The sequence below is a fragment of the Leucopleurus acutus genome (genome assembly GCF_964270905.1).
Source record: "Leucopleurus acutus genome assembly, chromosome: 20".
NCBI lineage: Eukaryota > Metazoa > Chordata > Mammalia > Artiodactyla > Delphinidae > Leucopleurus > Leucopleurus acutus.
Window position 1 is genome coordinate 36,280,869 of NC_139162.1, and position 23,491 is coordinate 36,304,359.

The window sequence follows — 23,491 nt, forward strand, 5'->3', positions numbered from 1 at the left end:
CAGAAGACTAACAGCAAAAGATGCTGAACAGGAGACTCCAGGTTTGCATTTTATTCTTTGGATAATGGAGAGCAGTTGGGGAGGTTTATGTAAGGGCATCATATGATCCAAACTTTAAAAAGGTAACTGTTGGCAGTGTGAAAGATTACAATAAAGTGGTGAGCCCTAGGCACAAGAGTCCACTTTTGGTTAAATAGTCATCCTAGGGCCTTGAATTAAGATAGTGACAGCAGGGGTACAGAGGAGAGGGAATATTCAAGAAATATTTAAAAGGTAGAAAAATTAGACTGAGGAAAGGCTTAAATTTGGTACAGGTCTTAGGTACAAATATCAGCATCATGTAGAGTAATACAGAAGGAGAATCTAGTGATAATTTCTAATCCTCAAATAGTTTTTTATTCCTTTAAATAATAATAATTAACTTTACATCCTGCTAGGATTTTCTTTTTTTTAATCCTTGCAGTCATTGAGCAAATGATTATTATCAAAGCTACAAGCCTATTGAGAATTGGGATTAGGTGGGTATAACAAATTAATTGTGCTTCATTGCATATATCCATTAAAACAAGATAACATATCCAAACACAAGGATCTCAGAACTGACAGAAACAACAGATAAAAACTCATAAAAAGATTCGACAAAGATAATTACTGTCAGAAATATGTAAATTGAGAAAACAAGCAAGTATTTTAAATACCTCTTTATTAAAGGTATTTAACATGGACAATTCACTGTTATCAGGAGACCATTTAAAAGATGTTTAACACAAACAAAAGGTAAAGGTCTAAAATCAACTAGCTTATATGAGCCATATTTAAAATAGGCTCAATTTGACTGGAAAAAAATCCCATCAAAGCAGAAAGAATATCAATGGAAATAATTAATGCTCTCTACCAAAGCCTAGCATAATACCAAATGACATTATCTTTAAAAATGACTTTTAAAAAATTATTTTTAAATAAGATATATTTAAAAAATGGATTTAGAAGTATGAAAGTTTGAAATGGCACCCAGCGGGGCATGGCTCTATATACTACACTACATCATGAGCAAAGCCTAATGATTAATGATGCAGAGTGCATGTACTCTAGAGCTCCAGGTTTCTTATTACAAATTTCCAGGTGAAGTCACCTAACAAATCCACAGCTCCAAACTGGTTAAAACCTAACAGTGTTGCCCACTTTGGAATCACTCAGCCACAGGCTGCTCTGTTGTTCAAAAACTTATTTAATGTATTGTTTTTGCTTAAGGAGAGAGGCCACCTACATTAAGATAACATTGTCTATGGTCAAATTACATACATATGAACACACACACAGACATATACCTGCACAGAGGCTACTTGAGACCTGAGCCAAAATTTCCATCCTTGAAACAGATCAGTAAATGCTTCTATCAAAACATTTAAAATCGGGCTTCCCTGGTGGCGCAGTGGTTGAGAGTCTGCCCGCCGATGCAGAGGACACGGGTTCGTGCCCCGGTCCGGGAAGATCCCACATGCCGCGGAGCAGCTGCGCCCGTGAGCCATGGCCGCTGAGCCTGCAGGTCCAGAGCCTGTGCTCCGCAATGGGAGAGGCCACAACAGTGAGAGGCCCACGTACCGCAAAAAAAAAAAAAAAAGATACCGTACAAATGGTAGATAATCAAGGTGGCCACAGTTTCTGAATCTAGACTGATGACAGAGTCAATATTTTTGCTTTCACAGCCCTTCATTATCAAAGATGGATTGAATGCCCCATATGCCCAGCACTGTGCATTATGCTAGTTGTTAAACATAGAGATAGAGACATATAGCACATGGCTTTGGCCATTAGGCTGCTCCCTGCCTTCTCACCAATTTCCAATTTATTTGCATAACAGCCAGAGGATCTTCATAAAGTATAACTCAGGTCTTATCACCCCTATTATTTCAAATTTTCTATAGTTTTTCCTTCCAATCACAATAAAATCCAAGTATCTTCAAGCCTCCCAGCACCCTGCCCCTCCCAGCCATCCTCTCTTTCCTATTATTGTCATTCACAATGCTTTGCCCTTTGAGGTTACTGTTCTCAAATACCCAGCTCTATCTATCCCCAAGATCCTAACCTAGGACACTCCTCACCCCAACTTCTCATTTGACTCCTATATCCTCCTTCAGTGTAAATGTCATCTCCACAGATGCCTTCTCTGAAGTGCCATGCTAATCCTGCAGGAAATACGGAGCTCACAAGTGGTGCTAAGCAGAGGAATAATAGAATGAGTTCTTTATCTTAGAAAAATCACCCAGATAAGAACTTGTAGAACAGACTAGCTAGAGAGGTGGTACAATGGGAGTTGATGGCTATAGGTAGAAAAGTTAAGTAGGAAACAACTAGAAGAGGCCAGGAGAGAGTTAGAGACTGCATGTATGCAAAAGCACTGAAGTCATCTTTAGCTTTGCAAAAAGTTCCATCAGGCTATGAGCTCTCTAAGACCAGTATCATATGCAGTCACCCCTTGGAATCCACGGGGGATTGGTTCCAGGACCACACCACCACTGCCAAGGACAACAAAATCTGCGGGTGCTCAAGTCCCTAATATAAAATGGCATGGTAAAACTGATATAGCCACTATGGCAAAGAGTATAGAGGTTCCTTAAAAAATTAAAAATAGAACTACCATACGACCCAGCAATCCCACTACTGGGCATATACCCTGAGAAAACCATAATTCAAAAACAGTCATGTACCACAACGTTCATCGCAGCACTATTTACAATAGCCAGGACATGGAAGCAACCTAAGTGTCCATTGACAAATAAATAGATAAAGAAGGTGTGGCACGTGTATACAATGGAATATTACTCAGCCATAAAAAGAAATGAAACTGAGTTATTTGCAGTGAGGTGGATGGACCTAGAGTCTGTCACACAGAGTGAAGTAAGTTAGAAAGAGAAAAACAAATACCGTATGCTAACACATATATACGGAATCTGAAAAAAAAAAAATGGTTCTGAAGAACCTAGAGGCAGGACAGGAATAAAGACGCAGATGCAGAGAATGGACTTGAGGACACAGGGATGGGGAAGGGTAACCTGGGACGAAGTCAGAGAGTGGCACTGACATATATATACTACCAAATGTAAAACAGATAGCTAGTGGGAAGCAGCCGCATATCACAGGGAGATCAGCTCGGTGCTTTGTGACCACCTAGAGGGGTGGGATAGGAGGGTGGGAGGGAGACGCAAGAGGGAAGGGATATAGGGATACATGTATACGTACAGCTGATTCACTTTGTTATATAGCAGCAACTAACACAACATTGTAAAGCAATTATACTCCAGTAAAGATGTTAAAAAAAAAAATTGCATGCTACAGTCAGCCCTCCGCATCCTCAAATTGTAGAACCCTCAGATACAGAGGGCCAACTGTATTACACACTTCCCACAACATCTGAGAGGACTATGCATGTTGAAGAAGGGGAAGGCAACAATGGTTGGGAGCTCTGGCTGAGTTTGTATCCTAGCTGTGTGACTCTATGTAAGTTACTTTGCTTCTCTGTGTTTTGATTTTTCAAGAGATAGTTAGCAGTCCTACAGCACAGGATTGTTGTGAGATTTAAATGAAAAGCACTTAGAACACTATTTGTCACATATTAAGTACTCAACAAAAATTAGCTACTGAAATTGTCACTGTTGTTATCATCAACGTTATAATCATTGTTGTTATTATTACTACCCTTACAACCACTAGATACTTCATAAACATTATTTCATCTTCACAAAAGAACTTATGAGGGATATACTATTATCTCCACTGTATAATTACAGAAAGTAGGTGAAAAAGCAGTTCACAGAGTTTATAAATTTCATACTGAGACGTGAGCCTAGTTTTATGAGTCGATTTACTAACCACATTATATTATCTCTCAAAAGGGACAGGAGGGACTTAAGATGTGATAAGTAATATGATTTTCTAAGCAATATGATTTACTGAGCATTTATTATCCTCCAAGCACTCTTCTGGGCTCTATGGATACAGAAGTGAACAAAACAGATGAAGTCTCTTCTCTCATATGATACAGAGAAGCTAAGAGAAAAATATCAAGTAGTGAGAGGTATACTACAGTAACAAAATTAAGAGTGATATGTCTGGAAGCCACTTAGATTGAGTAGGTAAAAAGGCCTTTCTAAGAAGATTGAGTTTAAGATGTGAACCGAAAAGACGAACAAAAGGAAGCAGCTGTCCAACCAACAAGATAAGAGATTATTCCCCGAAGAGGAAATAGCTATAAGAGAGAGCCTAAGTGAAAACAAATTGTGTCTTAAGGAACCAAAGCATGCGTGGCTGAAGTGTAGTGGGGGAGAGAGAAGTATTCCATGAGGAGATTAGAGAAGTAGGCAAAAGCCAGGTGATTAGGGTCACCCCAGGGAAGGACTGTGGATTTACAGCTAAAGGTAATGAAGGATTTCAGGAAGGTGATGTGATCTGACTTGTATATTTAAAAGATTCTTCTCACTACTGGGTAGAGAACAGATTGCAGTGAGGCAAGAAGATGAAGACAGGAAACCAGGCTATTTCAGTAGTTTAGATCAGAGATGAAAGTGGTTTAGACTATGGAGCTAGGAGCACAGCTGGAGAAAAATAGGCAGATTTCTGTATATGTTTTTGAAACTGGAATAGAAAAAATTTACAATTGAACTGAATAAAAAGAGTAAAGGAATGAGTAATGACCTCCATATTTTTAGCTTGAGCACTGGAAGAATATGCTTTAGTTTACTGAGATGGAAAAGATTTACAGAGGCATATATTTAGCCACTATGGCAAAGAGTATAGAGGTTCCTATATTTTTAGCTTGAACACTGGAAGAATATGCTTTAGTTTACTGAGATGGAAAAGATTTACAGAGGCATATATTTAGGGTAGGAATAGGATTAGAAAATAACAGTTCTGTTTGGGCCAGGTTACATTTGAGATGCTCAATATATATACCCATATGAAAATTTTCAGCAGGCAACTAGATCAGAATCAGGAATACTGGGGAGTTCCTCTTACCCTTTCTCTGGCTTCACAGAAGACTGAAGATCAAGAAAACAGTAAGAAGAAAATAGCTTTTATAATGCACAATGTGGTATTCTGTAACAGTCTAAAGCAGTGAGACAAGCCATTGTACTAATCATGAAATCATTTCACTTATAAAATCTGAAGCATCATCTTTGCTGAGGAGAATGACAGAAAGAGAGTAAACTTTAAGGTCAATAAGATTCATGCCAAGAGAGTTAAGCCGTATCATAGGGCTTCTACTTCTTCAAACATATAAGATTTCAGGGCAGGACACAGTAAGAAGGCATCAGAGCTCCCAGCAGGATACAATTTACATAGCACTCCTGAAAATTCCATCCTACATGAAGGAAACCATATAGCATACCCAATATAAGCCAAAAATCTTTTCTAACTATATGCAAAATAATGACTGCTCTCCTTGTTGTCTAACAGGAGCTTCCATGGAAACTGTCAAAAACCATTTCTTTAGACTTGTAATGATTACGGACAAAAATGAAATCGACATAGATTAAAAGGAGAGGTAGATTCTGGTTAATCTGATTCCATCCAATTGTATTTTAGCATGACTAGTTTTGTTTTGTTTTTTAACATCTTTATTGGAGTATAATTGCTTTACAATGGTATGTTAGTTTCTACTTTATAACAAAGCAATCAGTTATACATATACATATGTTCCCATATCTCTTCCCTCTTGTGTCTCCCTCCCTCCCACCCTCCAAAACCCACCTCTCTAGGTGGTGACAAACCACCGAGCTAATCTCGCTGTGCTATGCAGCTGCTTCCCACTAGCTACCTAATTTACGTTTGGTAGTGTATATATGTCCATGCCACTCTTACTTTGTCACAGCTTACCCTTCCCCCTCCCCATATCCTCAAGTCCATTCTCTATTAGGTCTGTGTCTTTATTCCTGTCTTACCCCTAGGTTCTTCATGACCTTTTATTTTTTTTCCTTATTCCATATATATGTGTTAGCATACTGTATTTCTTTTTCTCTTTCTGACTTATTTCACTGTGTATGACAGACTCTAGGTGCATCGACCTTACTACAAACAACTCAATTTCGTTTATTTTTATGGCTGAGAAATATTCCAATGTATATATGTGCCACATCTTCTTTATCCATTCATCTGTTGATGGACACTTAGGTTGTTTCCATGTCCTAGCAATTGTAAATAGAGCTGCAATGACCATTCTGGTACATGACTCTTTTTGAATTACGGTTTTCTTGCGTATATGCCCAGTAGTGGGATTGCTCGGTTGTATGGTAGTTATATTTGTACTTTTTTAAGGAACGCCCATACTGTTCTCCATAGTGGCTGTATCAATTTACATTCCCACCAACTGTGCAAGAGTGTTCCCTTTTCTCCACAACCTCTCCACATTTATTGTTTCTAGATTTTTTAATGATGGCCATTCAGACCGGTGTGAGATGATATCTCATTGTAGTTTTGATTTGCATTTCTCTAATGATTAATGATGTTGAGCATTCTTTCATGTGTTTGTTGGCAATCTGTATATCTTCTTTGGAGAAATGTCTATTTAGGTCTTCTGCCCATTTTTGGATTGGGTTGTTTGTTTGTTATTAAGCTGCATGAGTTGCTTGTAAAGTTTGCAGATTAATCCTCTGTCAGTTGCTTCATTTGCAAATATTTTCTCCCATTCTGAGGGGTGTCTTTTGGTCTTGTTTATGGTTTCCTTTGCTGTGCAAAAGCTTTTAAGTTTCATTAGGTCCCATTTGTTTATTTTTGTTTTTATTTCCATTTCTCTAAGAGGTGGGTCAAGAAGGATCTTGCTGTGATTTATGTCATAGAGTGTTCTGCCTATGTTTTCTGCTAAGAGTTTGATAGTGTCTGGCCTTACATTTAGGTCTTTAAACCATTTTGAGTTTATTTTTGCGTATGGTGTTAGGGAGTGTTCTAATCTCATACTTTTAAATGTACCTGTCCAGTTTTCCCAGCACCACTTATTGAAGAGGCTGTATTTTCTCCACTGAATATTCTTGCCTCCTTTATCAAAGATAAAGTGACCATATGTGCATGGGTTTATCTCTGTGCTTTCTATCCTGTTCCATTGATCTATATATCTATTTTTGTGCCAGTACTATACAGTCATGATTATTGTAGCATTGTAGTATAGTCTGAAGTCAGGGAGCCTGATTCCTCCAGCTCCATTTTTCGTTCTCAAGATTGCTTTGTCTATTTGAGGTCTTTTGTGTTTTCATACAAACTGTGAAATTTTTTGTTCTAGTTCTGTGAAAAATTCCAGTGGTAGTTTGATAGGGATTGCACTGAATCTGTAGATTGCTTTGGGTAGTAGAGTCATTTTCACAATGTTGATTCTTCCAATCCAAGAACATGGTATATCTCTCCATCTATTTGTATCATCTTTAATTTCTTTCATCAGTGTCTTATAATTTTCTGCATACAGGTCTTTTGTCTCCTTAGGTAGGTTTATTCCTAGATATTTTATTCTTTATGTTGCAATGGTAAATAGGAGTGTTTTCTTAATTTCACTTTCAAATTTTTCAACATTAGTGTATAGGAATGCCAGAGATTTCTGTGCATTAATTTTGTATCCTGCTACTTAACCAAATTCAATGATTAGCTCTACTAGTTTTCTGGTAGCATCTTTAGGATTCTCTATGTATAGTATCATGTCATCTGCAAACAGTAACAGCTTTCCTTCTTCTTTTCTGAATTGGATTCCTTTTATTTTTTTTCTTTTCTAACTGCTGTGGCTAAAACTTCCAAAACTATGTTGAATACGAGTGGTGAGGGGAGTTGAGGAAGATGGCAGAAGAGTAAGATGCAGAGATCACTTTCCTCCCCACTGATATATCAGAAATACATCTGCACGTGTAACTGCTCCTATAGAACACCCACTGAACGCTGGCAGAAGACCTCAGATCTTCCAAAAGGAAAGAAACTCCCCACGTACCTGGGTAGGGCAGAAGAAAAAAACAAAAAAAAAAAACAGAGAGAAAGGAATAGGGACGGGACAGGCACCAGTGGTAGGGAGCAGTGAAGGAGGAAAGGTTTCCACACACCAGGAAGCTCCTTCGTGGGCAGAGACGGCGGGTGGCAGAGGAGGAAAGCTTCGGAGCCGTGGAGGATAGCGCCGCAACAGGGGTGCGGAGGGCAAAGTGGAGAGATTCCCACACAGAGGATTGGTGCAGACCAGCACTCATCAGCCCGAAAGGCTTGTCTGCTCACCCGCAGGGGTGGGCGCGGGCAGGGAGCTGTGACTCGGCTTTGGTTGGATCGCAGGGAGAGGACTGGCGGCCGTGAACACAGCCTGAAGGGGTTAGTGCACCACGGCTAGCTGGGAGGGACTCCAGGAAAATGTCTGGACCTGCCGAAGAGGCCAGAGACGTTTTCTTCCCTCTTTGTTTCCTGGTGTGCGAGGAGAGGGGATTAAGAGCACTGCTTAAAGGAGAGACGGGCGTGTCCGTCCAGAGGCAGGCACGAGCTGCGGCTATCTGTGCGGACCCCAGAGACCTGCGTGAGACGCTAAGGATGCTGCTCCATCCACCAGTAAGCCTGTGTGCAAGCACAGGTGACTATCCACGCCGAACCTCCCAGGAGCCTGTGTAGCCTGCCACTGCCAAGGTTCCATGATCCAGGGACAACTTCCCTGGGAGAATGCACTGCGCGCCTGAGGCTGGTGCAATGTCATGCCTGCCTCTGCCGCCGCAGGCTCGCCCCGCATCTCTACCCCTCCCTGCCCCTGGTCTGAGTGAGCCAGAGCCCCCGAATCAGCTCCTCCTTTAACCCCGTCCTGTCTAAGTAAAGAACAGATGCCCTCAGGCGACCTACACACAGAGGCGGGGCCAAATCCAAAGCTGAAACCCGGGAGCTGTGCGCACAAAGAAAGGAACGGGAAATCTCTCCCAGCAGCCTCAGAAGCAGCAGATTAAAGCTCCATAATGAACTTGATGTACACTGCATCTCTGGAAAACCTGAATAGACAACGAATCATCCCAAAATAAGGAATTGGTCTTTGAGAGCAAGATATATTATTTTTTTGCCTGTTCCTCTTTTGTTGTTGTTGTTGTTGTTGTACACGGGCCTCTCACTGTTGTGGCCTCTCCCGTTGCGGAGCACAGGCTCCGGACGCGCAGGCTCAGCAGCCATGGCTCACGGGCCCAGCCGCTCCATGGCATGTGGGATCTTCCCGGACTGGGGCACGAACCCGTGTCCCCTGCATCGGCAGGCGGACTCTCAACCACTGCGCCACCAGGGAAGCCCCCCTGTTCTTTTTGTGAGTGTTTTTGTGTATGCTTCTGTGTGAGACTTTGTCTGTATAGCTTTGCTTTCACCATTTGCCCTAGGGTTCTGTCAGGCCATGTCTTGTTTTTTTGCTTCTGTTTTTTTCCTTCCTTTTTACTTAAAAAAAAAACTTTTTTTTCTTAATAATAATTGTTAACTTTTTATTTTAATAACTTTATTTTACTTTACTTTATTATTCTTTCTTTCTTCCTTCCTCCCTCCCTCCCTGACTCACTCTCTCTCTCTTTCTCTCTTTCCTTCTTTTTCTCCTTTTTTTCTGAGCCGTGAGGATGAAAGGCTCTTGGTGCTCCAACCAGGAGTCAGGGCTGTGCCTCTGAGGTGGGAGAGCCAACTTCAGGACACTGGTCCACAAGAGGCCTCCAGTTCCACGTAATATCAAATGGCGAAAATCTCCCAGAGATCTCCATCTCAACGCCAAGACGCAGCTTCACTCAATGACCAGCAAGTTACAGTGCTAGACACCCTATGCCAAACAACTAGCAAGACAGGAACACAACCCCACCCATTAGCAGAGAGGCTGCCTAAAATCATAATAAGGCTACAAACACCTCAAAACACACCACCAGATGGGCACCTGCCACTAGAAAGAAAACATCCAGCCTCATCCAACAGAACACAGGCACTAGTCCCCTCCACCAGGAAACCTACACAACCCACTGAAACAACCTTAGCCATTGGGGACGCACACCCAAAACAAACGGGAACTACGAACCTGCAGCCTGCAAAAAGGAAACACCAAACACAGTAAGATTAGCAAAATGAGAAGACAGAAAAACACACAGCAGATGAAGGAGCAAGATAAAAACCCACCACACCGAACAAACCAAGAGGGAATAGGCAGTTACCTGAAAAAGAATTCAGAATAATGATGGTAAAGATGATCCAAAATCTTGGAAATAGAATAGACAAAGTGCAAGAAACATTTAACAAGGACCTAGAAGAACTAAAGATGAAACAAGCAACGATGAACAACACAATAAATGAAATTAAAACTACTCTAGAAGGGATCAATAGCAGAATAACTGAGGCACAAGAACGGATAAGTGACCTGGAAGATAAAATAGTGGAAATAACTACTGCAGAGCAGAATAAAGAAAAAAGAATGAAAGAACTGAGGACAGTCTCAGAGACCTCTGGGATAACATTCAATGCACCAACATTCAAATTATAGGGGTCGCAGAAGAGGAAGAGAAAAATAAAGGGACTGAGAAAATATTTAAAGAGATTATAGTAAAAACTTCCCGAATATGGTAAAGGAAATAGTTAATCAAGCCCAGGAAGCACAGAGAGTCCCATACAGGATAAATCAAAGGAGAAACACGCCAAGACCCATATTAATGAAACTATGAAAAATTAAATACAAAGAAAACATATTAAAAGAAGCAAGGGATAAACAACAAATAACACACAAGGGAATTCCCATAAGGTTAATGGGTGATCTTTCAGCAGAAACTCTGCAAGCCAGAAGGGAGTGGCAGGACATATTTAAAGTGATGAAAGAGAAAAACCTACAACCAAGATTACTCTACCCAGCAAGAATCTAATTCAGATTTGATGGAGAAATTAAAACCTTTACAGACAAGCAAAAGCTGAGAGAGTTCAGCACCACCAAACTAGCTTTACAACAAATGCTAAAGGAACTTCTCTAGGCAAGAAACACAAGGCAAGGAAAAGACCTACAATAACAAACCCAAAACAATTAAGAAAATGGGAATAGGAACATACATATCAATAATTACCTTAAATGTAAATGGACTAAATGCTCCCACCAAAAGACACAGACTGGCTGAATGGATACAAAAACAAGACCCATATATATGCTGTCTACAAGAGACCCACTTCAGACCTAGGGACACATACAGACTGAAAGTGAGAGGATGGAAAAAGATATTCCATGCAAATGGAAATCAGAAGAAAGCTGGAGTAGCAATTCTCATATCAGACAAAACAGACTTTAAAATAAAGACTATTACAAGAGACAAAGGAGGACACTACATAATGATCAAGGGATCTACCCAAGAAGAAGATACAACAATTGTAAATATTTACGCACCCAACATAAGAGCACATAAGGCAAATACTAACAGCCATAAAAGGGGAAATCAACAGTAACACAATCAAGGTAGGGGACTTTAACACCCCACTTTCACCAATGAACAGATCATCCAAACTGAAAATAAATAAGGAAACACAAGCTTTAAATGATACATTAAACAAGATGGACTTAACTGATATTTATAGGACATTCCATCCAAAAACAACAGAATACACATTTTCCTCAAATGCTCATGGAAGGCTCTCCAGGATAGATCATATCTTGGGTCACAAATCAAGCCTTGGTAAATTTAAGAAAATTGAAATCGTATCAAGTATCTTTTCCGACCACAACGCTATGAGAATAGATATCGATTACTGGAAAAGATCTGTAAAAACCACAAACACATGGAGGCCAAACAATACACTACTTAATAACGAAGTGATCACTGAAGAAATCAAAGAGGAAATCAAAAAATACCTAGAAACAAATGACAATGGAGACACGACGACCCAAAACCTGTGGGATGCAGCAAAAGCAGTTCTAAGACGGAAGTTTATAGCAATACAATCCTACCTTAAGAAACAGGAAACATCTTGAAGAAACAACCTAACCTTGCACCTAAAGCAATTAGAGAAAGAAGAACAAAAAAACCCCAAAGTTAGCAGAAGGAAAGAAATCATAAAGATCAGATCAGAAATAAATGAAAAAGAAATGAAGGAAATGATAGCAAAGATCAATAAAACTAAAAGCTGGTTCTTTGAGAAGATAAACAAAATTGATAAACCATTAGCCAGACTCATCAAGGAAAAAAGGGAGAAGACTCAAATCAATAGAATTAGAAAAGAAAAAGAAGAAGTAACAACTGACACTGCAGAAATACAAAGGATCATGAGAGATTACTACAAGCAACTCTATGCCAATAAAATGGACAACCTGGAAGAAATGGACAAATTCTTAGAAAGGCACAACCTGCCGAGACTGAACCAGGAAGAAATAGAAAATATGTACAGACCAATCACAATCACTGAAATTGAAACTGTGATTAAAAATCTTCCAACAAACAAAAGCCCAGGACCCGATGGCTTCACAGGAGAATTCTATCAAACATTTAGAGAAGAGCTAACACCTATCCTTCTCAAACTCTTCCAAAATATAGCAGAGGGAGGAACACTCCCCAACTCATTCTATGAGGCCACCATCACCCTGATACCAAAACCAGACAAGGATGTCACAAAGAAAGAAAACTACAGGCCAGTAACACTGATGAACATAGATGCAAAAATCCTAAACAAAATACTAGCAAACAGGATCCAACAGCACATTAAAAGGATCATACACCATGATCAAGTGGGGTTTATTCCAGGAATGCAAGGATTCATCAATATACGCAAACCAATCAACGTGATACACCATATTAACAAATTGAAGGAGAAAAACCATATGAACATCTCAATAGATACAGAGAAAGCTTTCGACAAAATTCAACACCCATTCATGGAAAAAACCCTGCAGAAAGTAGGCATACAGGGAACTTTCCTCAACATAATAAAGGCCATATATGACAAACCCACAGCAAACATCATCCTCAATGGTGAAAAACTGAAAGCATTTCCACTAAGATCAGGAACAAGACAAGGTTGCCCACTCTCAACACTCTTATTCAACATAGTTTTGGAAGTTTTAGCCACAGCAATCAGAGAAGAAAAGGAAATAAAAGGAATCCAAATCGGAAAAGAAGAAGTAAAGCTGTCACTGTTTGCAGATGACATGATCCTATACATAGAGAATCCTAAAGATGCTACCAGAAAACTACTAGAGCTAATCAATGAATTTGGTAAAGTGGCAGGATACAAAATTAATGCACAGAAATCTCTGGCATTCCTATATACTAATGATGAAAAATCTGGAAGTGAAATCAAGAAAACACTCCCATTTACCATTGCAACAAAAAGAATAAAATATCTAGGAATAAACCTACCTAAGGAGACAAAAGACCTGTATGCAGAAAATTATAAGACACTGATGAAAGAAATTAAAGATGATACAAATAGATGGAGAGATATACCATGTTCTTGGATTGGAAGAATCAACATTGTGAAAATGACTCTACTACCCAAAGCAATCTATAGATTCAATGCAATCCCTATCAAACTACCACTGGCATTTTTCACAGAACTAGAACAAAAAATTTTGCAATTTGTATGGAAACACAAAAGACCCCGAATAGCCAAAGCAATCTTGAGAACGAAAAAAGGAACTGGAGGAATCAGGCTCCCTGACTTCAGACTATACTACAAAGCTACAGTTATCAAGACGGTATGGTACTGGCACAAAAACAGAAAGATAGATCAATGGCAGAGATAAACCCATGCACATATGGACACCTTATCTTTGATAAAGGTGGCAGGAATGTACAGTGGAGAAAGGACAGCCTCTTCAATAAGTGGTGCTGGGAAAACTGGACAGATACATGTAAAAGTATGAGATTAGATCACTCCCTAACACCATACACAAAAATAAGCTCAAAATGGATTAAAGACCTAAATATAAGGCCAGAAACTATCAAACTCTTAGAGGAAAACATAGGCAGAACACTCTATGACATAAATCACAGCAAGATCCTTTCTGACCCACCTCCTAGAGTAATAGAAATAAAAACAAAAATAAACAAATGGGACCTAATGAAACTTCAAAGCTTTTGCACAGCAAAGGAAACCATAAACAAGACCAAAAGACACCCCTCAGAATGGGAGAAAATATTTGCAAACGAAGTAACCGACAGAGGATTAATCTCCAAAATTTACAAGCAGCTCATGCAGCTCAATAACAAAAGAACAAACAACCCAATCCAAAAATGGGCAGAAGACCTAAATAGACATTTCTCCAAAGAAGATATACAGACTGCAAACAAACACATGAAAGAATGCTCAACATCATTAATCATTAGAGAAATACAAATCAAAACTACAATGAGATATCATCTCACACCAGTCAGAATGGCCATCATCAAAAAATCTACAAACAATAAATGCTGGAGAGGGTGTGGAGAAAAGGGAACCCTCTTGCACTGCTGGTGGGAATGTGAATTGGTTCAGCCACTATGGAGAACAGTATGGAGGTTCCTTAAAAAGCTACAAATAGAACTACCATATGACCCAGCAATCCCACTACTGGGCATATACCCTGAGAAAACCAAAATTCAAAAGAGTCATGTACCAAAATGTTCATTGCAGCTCTATTTACAATAGCCCGGACATGGAAACAACCTAAGTGCCCATCATCTGATGAATGGATAAAGAAGATGTGGCACATATATACAATGGAATATTACTCAGCCATGAAAAGAAACGAAATTGAGCTATTTGTAATGAGGTGGATAGACCTAGAGTCTGTCATACACAGTGAAGTAAGTCAGAAAGAAAAAGACAAATACTGTATGCTAACACATATATATGGAATTTAAGAAAAAAAAAATGTCATGAAGAACCTAGGGGTAAGGCAGGAATAAAGACGCAGACCTCCTAGAGAACGGTGAGGTTATGGGGAGGGGGAAGGGTGAGCTGTGACAGGGCGAGAGAGAGTCATGGACATATACACACTAACAAAGGTAGTAAGGTAGATAGCTAGTTGGAAGCAGCCGCATGGCACAGGGATATTCGCTTGGTGCTTTGTGACAGCCTGGAGGGGTGGGATAGGGAGGGTGTGAGGGAGGGAGACGCAAGAGGGAAGAGATATGGGAATGTATGTATAACTGATTCACTTTGTTATAAAGTAGAAACTAACACACCATTGTAAAGCAATTATACCCCAATAAAGATGTTAAAAAAAAAAAAGAACTATTTACTAAAACTTCCTCTCCCAAATTGTAAAAAAAAAAAACTTTACCAGCTATTGATATGCCTATCAAATCAAATAAATCAAATCAAATTAATCAAAAAACCTAAAAAGAAATAAATAAAGAAAAAAACTCAAGTCACATGCGGATAAACTCACTGAGATACTGATAAACTTACAGAGCCAAGATAGAGATAAGCCAATGATTCATTTTAAGGAATAATTTTTTAAATTATCTTATCATCTAAGAATAAAAGTAAAAATGCCATGACATTTTTTACCTCATCACAAAATGCCATAGCAATTACTACAAATAATTGAACTTGTAATGTCAATGTCATTGCTCTAGCTGATCAACTCTGCTAATCTAAAATATAACTGCAGTAGTCAAATGAGAAATGGAAGCCATCTAAGTTACTGGATGCTACACTCCTTCCCAAATAATTAGTTAATTCATTTTGGTTGTGGAATTTGCCTATAAATTCATTGGCCGATAGGTTTTACCCCAAGGCTCTTTAAAGAAAAGCCTGGACATCCAGATCTCTTTTTGGATTTAAGCAGTTAAAACAAAAGAAAGTATATTCAACCACAGCACATACTGACACATTAGCATTCAGAGCACAGCTCAGGCATGCACACACGGAAACGCAGGACACACTAAATTCAATAAAGAGTAGAAATAAAGAAAAACATAGCAGAAACAAATCCAAGAGGAATAAAGAGGGTTAAAATGCATAAAACAATCTGGGTATATTAGAAATTAATTTTCCAAAATCAAGATACTGGCTTTCACTTTTGGTAATGTTAAATAGTTTCTAGCCAAAGGTACCAAAGAAAAGCTCAGCTATAAACCCAGGACATTCTTTAAAGATTGTTAAATGAAATCACACCATTATACACTCTCCCACAATGATAACGTCCAAGGAACTACAATAGCAGAAAACAAATCATTTCCAACATAAATGAAGCATTTCTACATTAGTAAATAAACTAAAATGCAAACCACTCTATTTAACAGATAATAGTTTTATTTCTTTATAGTTATCACTAAGTTTTGGTTAGATGAACCCCAAGTGTCTATACTGAAAGTAATTTATGAGGAATCCATCTTTTAAATGGCTTATAACGATTAAGTTTGGTATTTTCCTATTTAGTTTCTTGGTGCATTCTATTTTGATTTAATAATATGGTACTGGAAAAACTTCTTGTATATGGTTTTAAACACTCTATGTAATGTTAAGCACAGTTCTTAGGTTTTGAAATTTTCGGGACTATTGATGCATAAAAAAGCATACCTTTAGCATTCTATTTCCCAATAACTGCTGAAGGACTTTGTCAGTGCTGAAAACCCATCAAGCCCTTATTAAGAAAGCCAAGATGAAAACGAGAGCCTGATGCTTAAAAAAAAGCACAGTTCAAAGATACATGTCCTCTTGTTCTCTTAGTTCAAAGATTAAATCAAAAATCAATTGGCAATGTTACATATAATATACTATTTTGTCATTTGGCAGATGACAACTAAAGACATGGATCATTATTGTTTCTTAAAGTATAAGCTTTGTTTTCTCCTGTTTGTGACTCTTCCGTAAGCTATTTCCTATTTCTTTTCTTCAAGATTTTTCCCCTCCATCTTGCCAAAACAGGGCTTGAAATACAAATGGAAATAAACGGTAGGGGAACCACCTCTGAAAGGCTATGGTGAAACCAAAAAGAAAGAATTTTTCACTGCCACTGTTTTGATTGAGTCATCTCACAGTAATGAGTCCTGAGGCTTGAATATTCTGCTTAAGGCACACTAAAGACAAAGCAGCCTCTTGCCAAGAGGCTTTTGCCAGTGTTCACACACAAAACAGGTTTTAAATGGCCCAAGGTGGGTCACAACCCACAGAAAAAAGCTATAAAGACTTCAGTCTTCATTTCAGCTCTATGGCCACTTAACAAAGCCCTTCTCTTCCAGATACATTCAAAGGCCTGTGTTCCTAATGGGAATCCATATATGGTCTTTCCTGGATGCATGGACTTCTTCCAAATTGTTTTCAAGACCCAGGGCACTCATCTGGAGAGCAATTCCACAGCTTTCACCCAGCTTGCAAAGGGTCTCACCAACCTGACAGTCACTGCACCAACACCTCCTCCAGTCCTTACACCAGGAAGCCATGGGATGAAAGGCAAAGCACATGGCCTTGAAACATAATAGTCTCAGAACCTGGGGCAACTTGCTTCATCTCTGTGGGCTTCCCTTTCCTGTCTATGAAAATACATATAAAAATACCTACTTCACAAGGAGTTGATGAAGAGAAAATAATTGGGACGCTGACCAAATTTTTCTACTTTATAAGAGTTACTCTGTTATGCAAAAAGACAAAAATTATTGAAGAAGCGTTTTAACTACCCAGGTGATAATTAAGGCTCCCAGATACTGAGGAATTGCCCCTGGTCAAACAGAGCTAGTGTCAAGACAGGGGCTCCACTCTGCATTTCTCATGCTTCTCACACCACAGACTACATTCACCATACAGTGCAAACTTAGGCCCAACAATAACAGAAATGGTGCTCAGACTTGGGCCCACCAAAGAGGAAATAAAACCAAAATAATATCATATGGTGACATCAACCTTCAGAAACAAAGTTATTTAAAATTACCAAGTGACCCTTTTGGGGTCTACACACTTACCAGACCTTAAGAAAGCTGGTGGAGAAGAGACGACTGCATCAGGTGAGCTGGCCATTTCAAATTGTTGACTCTAATCATAAGCATCGCAGGCTAAACTACAGCAATTTTCAAAACTGTTTAGTGAAGGTTAGAAGCAATCAGCATTAGATTAATTGAAAGCAGTGTGAGCAGTTATTAACATGATGCGGTGTGCAACAAAGGCAATAATTGAGGTTCATTATAATTTTATTTTCTCTTTTATGACTTGAAAATTAGATTTTCTTTGCTTTGGTAAGTTACATTTGCTTATATGGATGAGGCAGGAAATATATAATGGCCACTTATTAAACATTACATAAGAGTAGCATCCAGTAGCTCTATTGAGCAGTGAAGTGATTATGCTACTATGTAACAATGCTCAGAACCTTGCAGTGGCATCTATATCATAGTCAGGTTAGTCCAAGTTTCAAACAAAACTCACTTTATATACTCCTCTAAAAGTAACAAACAGAATCAGGGTGATTGCTTTTAATGACACAGGAAGTCAATGATTCACTAAAGAAAGTTTATAGTCTACACGTCACAGCTATCAGAAGAATCTGAAACCTCAACTAATTTGGAGGGATGACTTCAAATGGTATCTCTTTTATTGCTATGATGTAAACATATAGGAACATCCCACGTTTATACAATACACTCAACTACCTTGTACATGAAACTGGATTTAAGTGACTGCATTCAACAATAGTTAAATAAAATTTGATTTTTTTTTTCTCAGTAAAGAAAGAGAAGGTAGGTTTTCAAAGCTTACTGTTATGACATGCAGTTCAGAAGAAATTAAGACTGGAGAAGAAAATAAACCCTATACGTTTATTAGAGGAAAAGAGAAATGCTGTAAAAGTATATGTTGAGGGTAGAGCTCAGTTTCCTGTAAGAAAACTCCAGTTATTCTCTTTGACAGGAAATTATCAACTCAATAACCCTTTTTATAGCCCAGATAGACTCACTGTTAGTGGTCAACTCAATACTTCAGTATGACACAAAAAGTTTGAGGAAAAGTGTGAAACAGAAATAGACGTGACTATTCTAAGTAACTGTACTAACACTAAAATGTACTAAGGACTAGTTTTTGAAAAATTCTCTCATATGGTAGTTTTGCTATAACCCTAAGTAAATAAGTGCACAACTATTTTTAAGGTTTTGAAAACAGAATGGAATAAGCAACAAAGATTGGGTGGATTTCTCCCGTATGATTTATGAAATTACTTTCTTCAAAAAAAAAAAAAAAAAGACTGCTAAGAACTCTGTTGTCTGCACAACAACTAAGAACTTCATGAATGGGAAAAGCCAAAATATAATGGGGTAGTATTAGCTGAGGGGAAAAAAACAAAACCCTTAATACCAATGCAAATGCATAATTAGTTTTCCTAGGACTATGTCTTTCAATGTTATCAGATTATCGACTTTGACATTATCATCTCCCAACACTAATTTATATAGTAACAACAAGCCTTCAAAAGGGAAGATTCTTAGATGAAGACTTGTCATTCCACCATCTTTCCTGTTTACAGGAACACTTTTTAGCTCGAGATTACATCCAGCCAGCCAGGAATAAGAGAAGTTTCAATCCTGGCTGTCAGATGAGTTATCAGCCACAAGTGCTAACTTCAAAATGTGACTCTGCAATTTGAACAAGTCAGCTCAGGACACTGTAACTACTATAACTGCCTGCGCAGCGTCTTCTGACCTAGGTGGCCTCGGGTTTGGGAGCCACAACTGGGAACTAGGCGTCCTGGGGCCACTTGCCCAGGGAAGGGGCCCACTTCCTTCTGAGTCCTAACTATGCTCACCGTGACCCCCTTCGTGGCCTGAGACCCGGTCTCCCTCAATTTCTGCCACATAGATAACTGGCTAGATCTCGGAACTTGTAATGTGAAAAGGAGATACGAAATAAGGCAACAAGCAGCCGCCAGTTTTCTAGGACCAGACCCTAGTCATATGTAAAAATGAGGGGAGGAATACAGACAGGGAGGGGACTCCCGGGAATGTGGCCACCGCCTGATTTCTAAGAAGACTCCAGGAGAAGTCGGCACCACCACCTACTTTTCGAGAGGGAACACACACGAAATATAGTTGGGGAAGCAAAACGGAGCAAAGGTGGGACCACCACCTAATAGGGAAAGACATCAAGAGGAAGTCAGGGACCACCGTCTGCTTTCTAAGGGGAAACACGCGGACACAGGTTCATTCCAGGACCCCCATCTGCCTCCTGCCCAAGGCTCTTGAGGGGGAGTACCCTCTACGGTGCGGGGGAAAGGGGTGGCGCCCCAGCCAGCCAAACCTGAGCGCTTGTTCCGGGCTCTTCGCTCCAAGAGCTTCCAGCTCACTTCGGCCACGAGCCCCGCCATCGCGCTCCGGCCGCCGTCTTGGCCACCGCCCCCGGGGCCGCCTGTCAGCTCCTCCCGGCCGGCCCCGCCCCCCCGCGCGACACTGTCGGGAGGCGCACCGGCCGGAAGTGAGCGCGAGGGCGAGCTTCAACCTAGCTTCGCGGCCTCCCGAGCGTCAGGGGGGCAGCCCTACGGGAGAGTGAGACGGGGCCTGGCCGCGGTCGTACGGGCGTCTGGGCTACGCTCTTTCTCTCTCGGCCGGCGGCACGGTGCTTTCCGGCTGCCGTCAAGCGCAGCAGTGGGCCGGCGGGCGGGGGCCGAGGGGCTGCCATGGCGGCGGTAGGCCGGCTGCTGGGCTCCTGGGTGTTGCTGGCGCCGCTGCTTGGGGGCCTCGCGCTGCTGGGAGTCGGGCCGGTCCCGGCGCGGGCACTGCACAACGTCACGGCCGAGCTCTTTGGGGCCGAGGCCTGGGGCACCCTGGCGGCCTTCGGAGACCTCAACTCTGACAAGCAGACGGACCTCTTCGTGCTGCGGGAAAGTCAGTGCTTGCCCGGCCCTCCCTCTGTTCGCGTGCCCCTCCCAGTGTTCCCCACACCCCTTGCCCGGATTCCCGGTCCTCCTGCATTTCCCGGCCCTTCTCTCCCAGCCCTCTCCCCCTTTATTTCCAGCATCCTTGCAGCTTGCCTTTTTTTCCCCATCTTTTCCAAACCCAGGTCCTGGCCTGACCCCTCCACCGTTTGATCCACCCCCGCAAGCACTGGAAACACCCCGGTTTTTTGGGTTTTTTTCCTGACACGACCGCGGCCGTCACTCACGCACCCCGCCCTTCTCATGGAATCACCTTGCAAAGTCCTTCCTGATTCCCAGTAGTCTTTGTAGCTTGCCTTTACGTTCCCTCCCAAGGTCCCTTCATTCCTGTATGCTGTATTTCCTCCAGTCTCCCTTCCCCTTTGATGAACTGGAAAACGTGCGACTTGACAATTTCCTCTCGTAGAGGACTTCTCCCTCCCTCTTCAGTTACCTTGTTCACCCTCCCCTCCCTTTGTCAGGGTCCCAGCTTTCTTGGAAACTACTGTTCCTTCCCAAGGGCCTAAACACTCCACAATTCTCACAAGTATTTCACAGGCACTACTAATAAAGCCAGTGTCTCCTTGGAAAAGGGTTCTCAAACTGCAGGTTTTTCTCCCTTCTGGGCTGTCCTAGTCTTTTGTGTGCAAAAGACTTCCTTGCTTTGGCCACCACCCTAGTCTTCCAAATCTCTGTTTTCTTTTCCAGCTTGAGGTTCTTGGGAGTTCTTGGCTTTAACCATCACTAAACAAACTTTTTTTTGTAAATCTTGATGCTGACAATGGGCATTAGAGGGTCTTAGTATTCTCTAGTACCCACAAAGCAGGCACTGTTTAAGGTCAAGGCTGTGAAAGAAGGAAGTGAAGCACTCATAGAGTTTGACTGACAAGATCTTGGCCCAGATCTCTTGGAGTCCTTGTCAGGACTCCAGAGCCTCTTGTGGACCTTGGGTATTTTCCCATCTTTGTATGACTCCATGTACTGCAAGAAGGGTGTATACTGCCTAACCTATAGCCACTCAACCCAAACTGGAGACAGAGATTCTCCCCTTTAAAGATGCCCTGTGTTTGACTAAACAATTTCAAAAATCTGATCCAATGAGTGCTCATTGAACTCCAGAAATGCATCAACCTGGGGGATGGTTCTGTAGGAGACACAAGAGGGTAGTCTTGGATGATGCAGCTTTTTCTGCTTAACTATGACATCATGTCCTAGTTACTAGTCAGATACCCACAGTAGGAGTTTCTGTGTCCTTGGTGTTTTGCATCTGTGCAATGGACTAAACAGCCTTATAAGAGGCTGAGTTGTTAGGTTTGAGGAAGACAAGACTTAACACGTAGTATAGTTATAAAGCATATTCTTTATATGCTTCCTTTAAGTCAATCAGTCTGACTCCTGGCAGAAGCCATTGGCTTCAATTTGCCTTGACCAACTACATTTTTCCTTGTTCATCCTTCTAGTTTCCCTGCTGCTTTGAATATTGAATTTGTGATATACTGTTAGGAATCTCCATTCCATTAGTCTAATAGGACCAACCTTGAGAGGGCAGACGAACTGGAGTAAAATAAAAGTTTTCTTATCGAAAACAGTGCCCAGAAAGCTTCTTGTAACCACTAATCGTATGTTTCACTGGGAATCATTTTTCTAATGTATACTCGCTTCTTTTAGGAAATGATTTAATCGTCTTTTTGGCAGACCAGAACGCACCCTATTTTAAACCCAAAGTAAAGGTATCCTTGAAGTAAGTACAAATGTATTTGTTTCTGTGAAACAGTCATTAGTGTAATAATAGATATGCAGTAACTAGTTGGATTGTCTTTGAAATCAATTTTACTCTGAAGTGGTGTTGTGGTACAAAATCACTAGTTATGAGGTATGAAGCAAGTAATTTGTTAGGAAAATTAGTGAGCATACCAAAGTTTAAAAATGATTTGCTTTAAAAAATAAATAAATAATTTTGAGTGGAACCGGGTCTGTTCCTACATAAACACCTTTCAGTCCCTTGCAATCTGATATGTTTTCTTGAATGTCTTGGGGATTGTCCCTCATCCTGAGTGGATTGTCCCTCATCCTGAGTGTGCCTGTGAGAGCAGCTCAGTCACAAGCTCATCAGGTCAACTTTGTCCTTGGTGGTCTGAGGGAGGAGTTTGCACTGGGGTCAATGAACTCTGTTCTAATTTTTCATTTATTGACTGATAGGTGGTGACTGCTAGGTGACGCAGGTTGATTTTGAGGAAATTCAAATCAAACTGAATTTTTTAAATGTTCAAATAATAGTTATGTTTTTTTTTTATATGACTGGCATTGCATGAAGCACAGTGACCATCATCGATAGTGAGCCAACACAGTTTTGAAACTATAAGAAGCAAGGATTGATCACTGTCTGGAGGAAGAGATGAGTCAGTGCAGGCTAAAGTGGAAGCTTCTAGAAAGTTATGGGACTTATGCTTGACCTTAAGATAAGTAAAATTTAGGTGAGGGCTTTCAAGTTTCAGGACACAGCATTAACAAGAGATGGTAGTAAACACAGCAGGTTGTGAAGAGGAGGTGGAAAGATTTGCCTGACAGAAGTGGAGGGTATACTTTGGAAAGTTATGGACTAGGAAGATGAGATCAGGGCAGACTAGGAACCTTCATAAGTATCAGAAAGAATTGACCTCAATCCCGAGAAAAGTGGGGAATCATTACAGGTTCTTGTTT

General features: G+C 40.5%; 2 protein-coding genes across 5 annotated transcripts in view; one reads left to right on the forward strand and one right to left on the reverse strand.

Annotated features, from left to right (window-relative positions):
- The window catches only part of PHKB (phosphorylase kinase regulatory subunit beta), a 213,028-nt gene extending 192,756 nt beyond the window's left edge, over positions 1-20,272 (reverse strand). For 3 of the 4 annotated variants that reach the window (XM_082863438.1, XM_082863441.1, XM_082863440.1), the window contains exon 1: positions 20,179-20,272. In XM_082863438.1, coding sequence (XP_082719564.1) covers positions 20,179-20,245 — 67 coding nt within the window. In that variant the 5' untranslated portion in view covers positions 20,246-20,272. Of the gene's footprint in view, positions 1-17,858; positions 17,972-20,178 lie in introns of all 4 variants that reach the window. The other variant, XM_082863439.1, reaches the window with a different exon arrangement.
- An 83-nt stretch (positions 20,273-20,355) lies between these two features.
- Positions 20,356-23,491, forward strand: part of ITFG1 (integrin alpha FG-GAP repeat containing 1) — a 238,738-nt gene continuing 235,602 nt past the window's right edge. The window contains exons 1-2 of the mRNA XM_082863446.1: positions 20,356-20,762; positions 22,460-22,532. Of these exons, the coding sequence (XP_082719572.1) occupies positions 20,555-20,762; positions 22,460-22,532 (281 nt within the window). The 5' untranslated portion in view covers positions 20,356-20,554. The remainder of the gene's footprint in view (positions 20,763-22,459; positions 22,533-23,491) is intronic.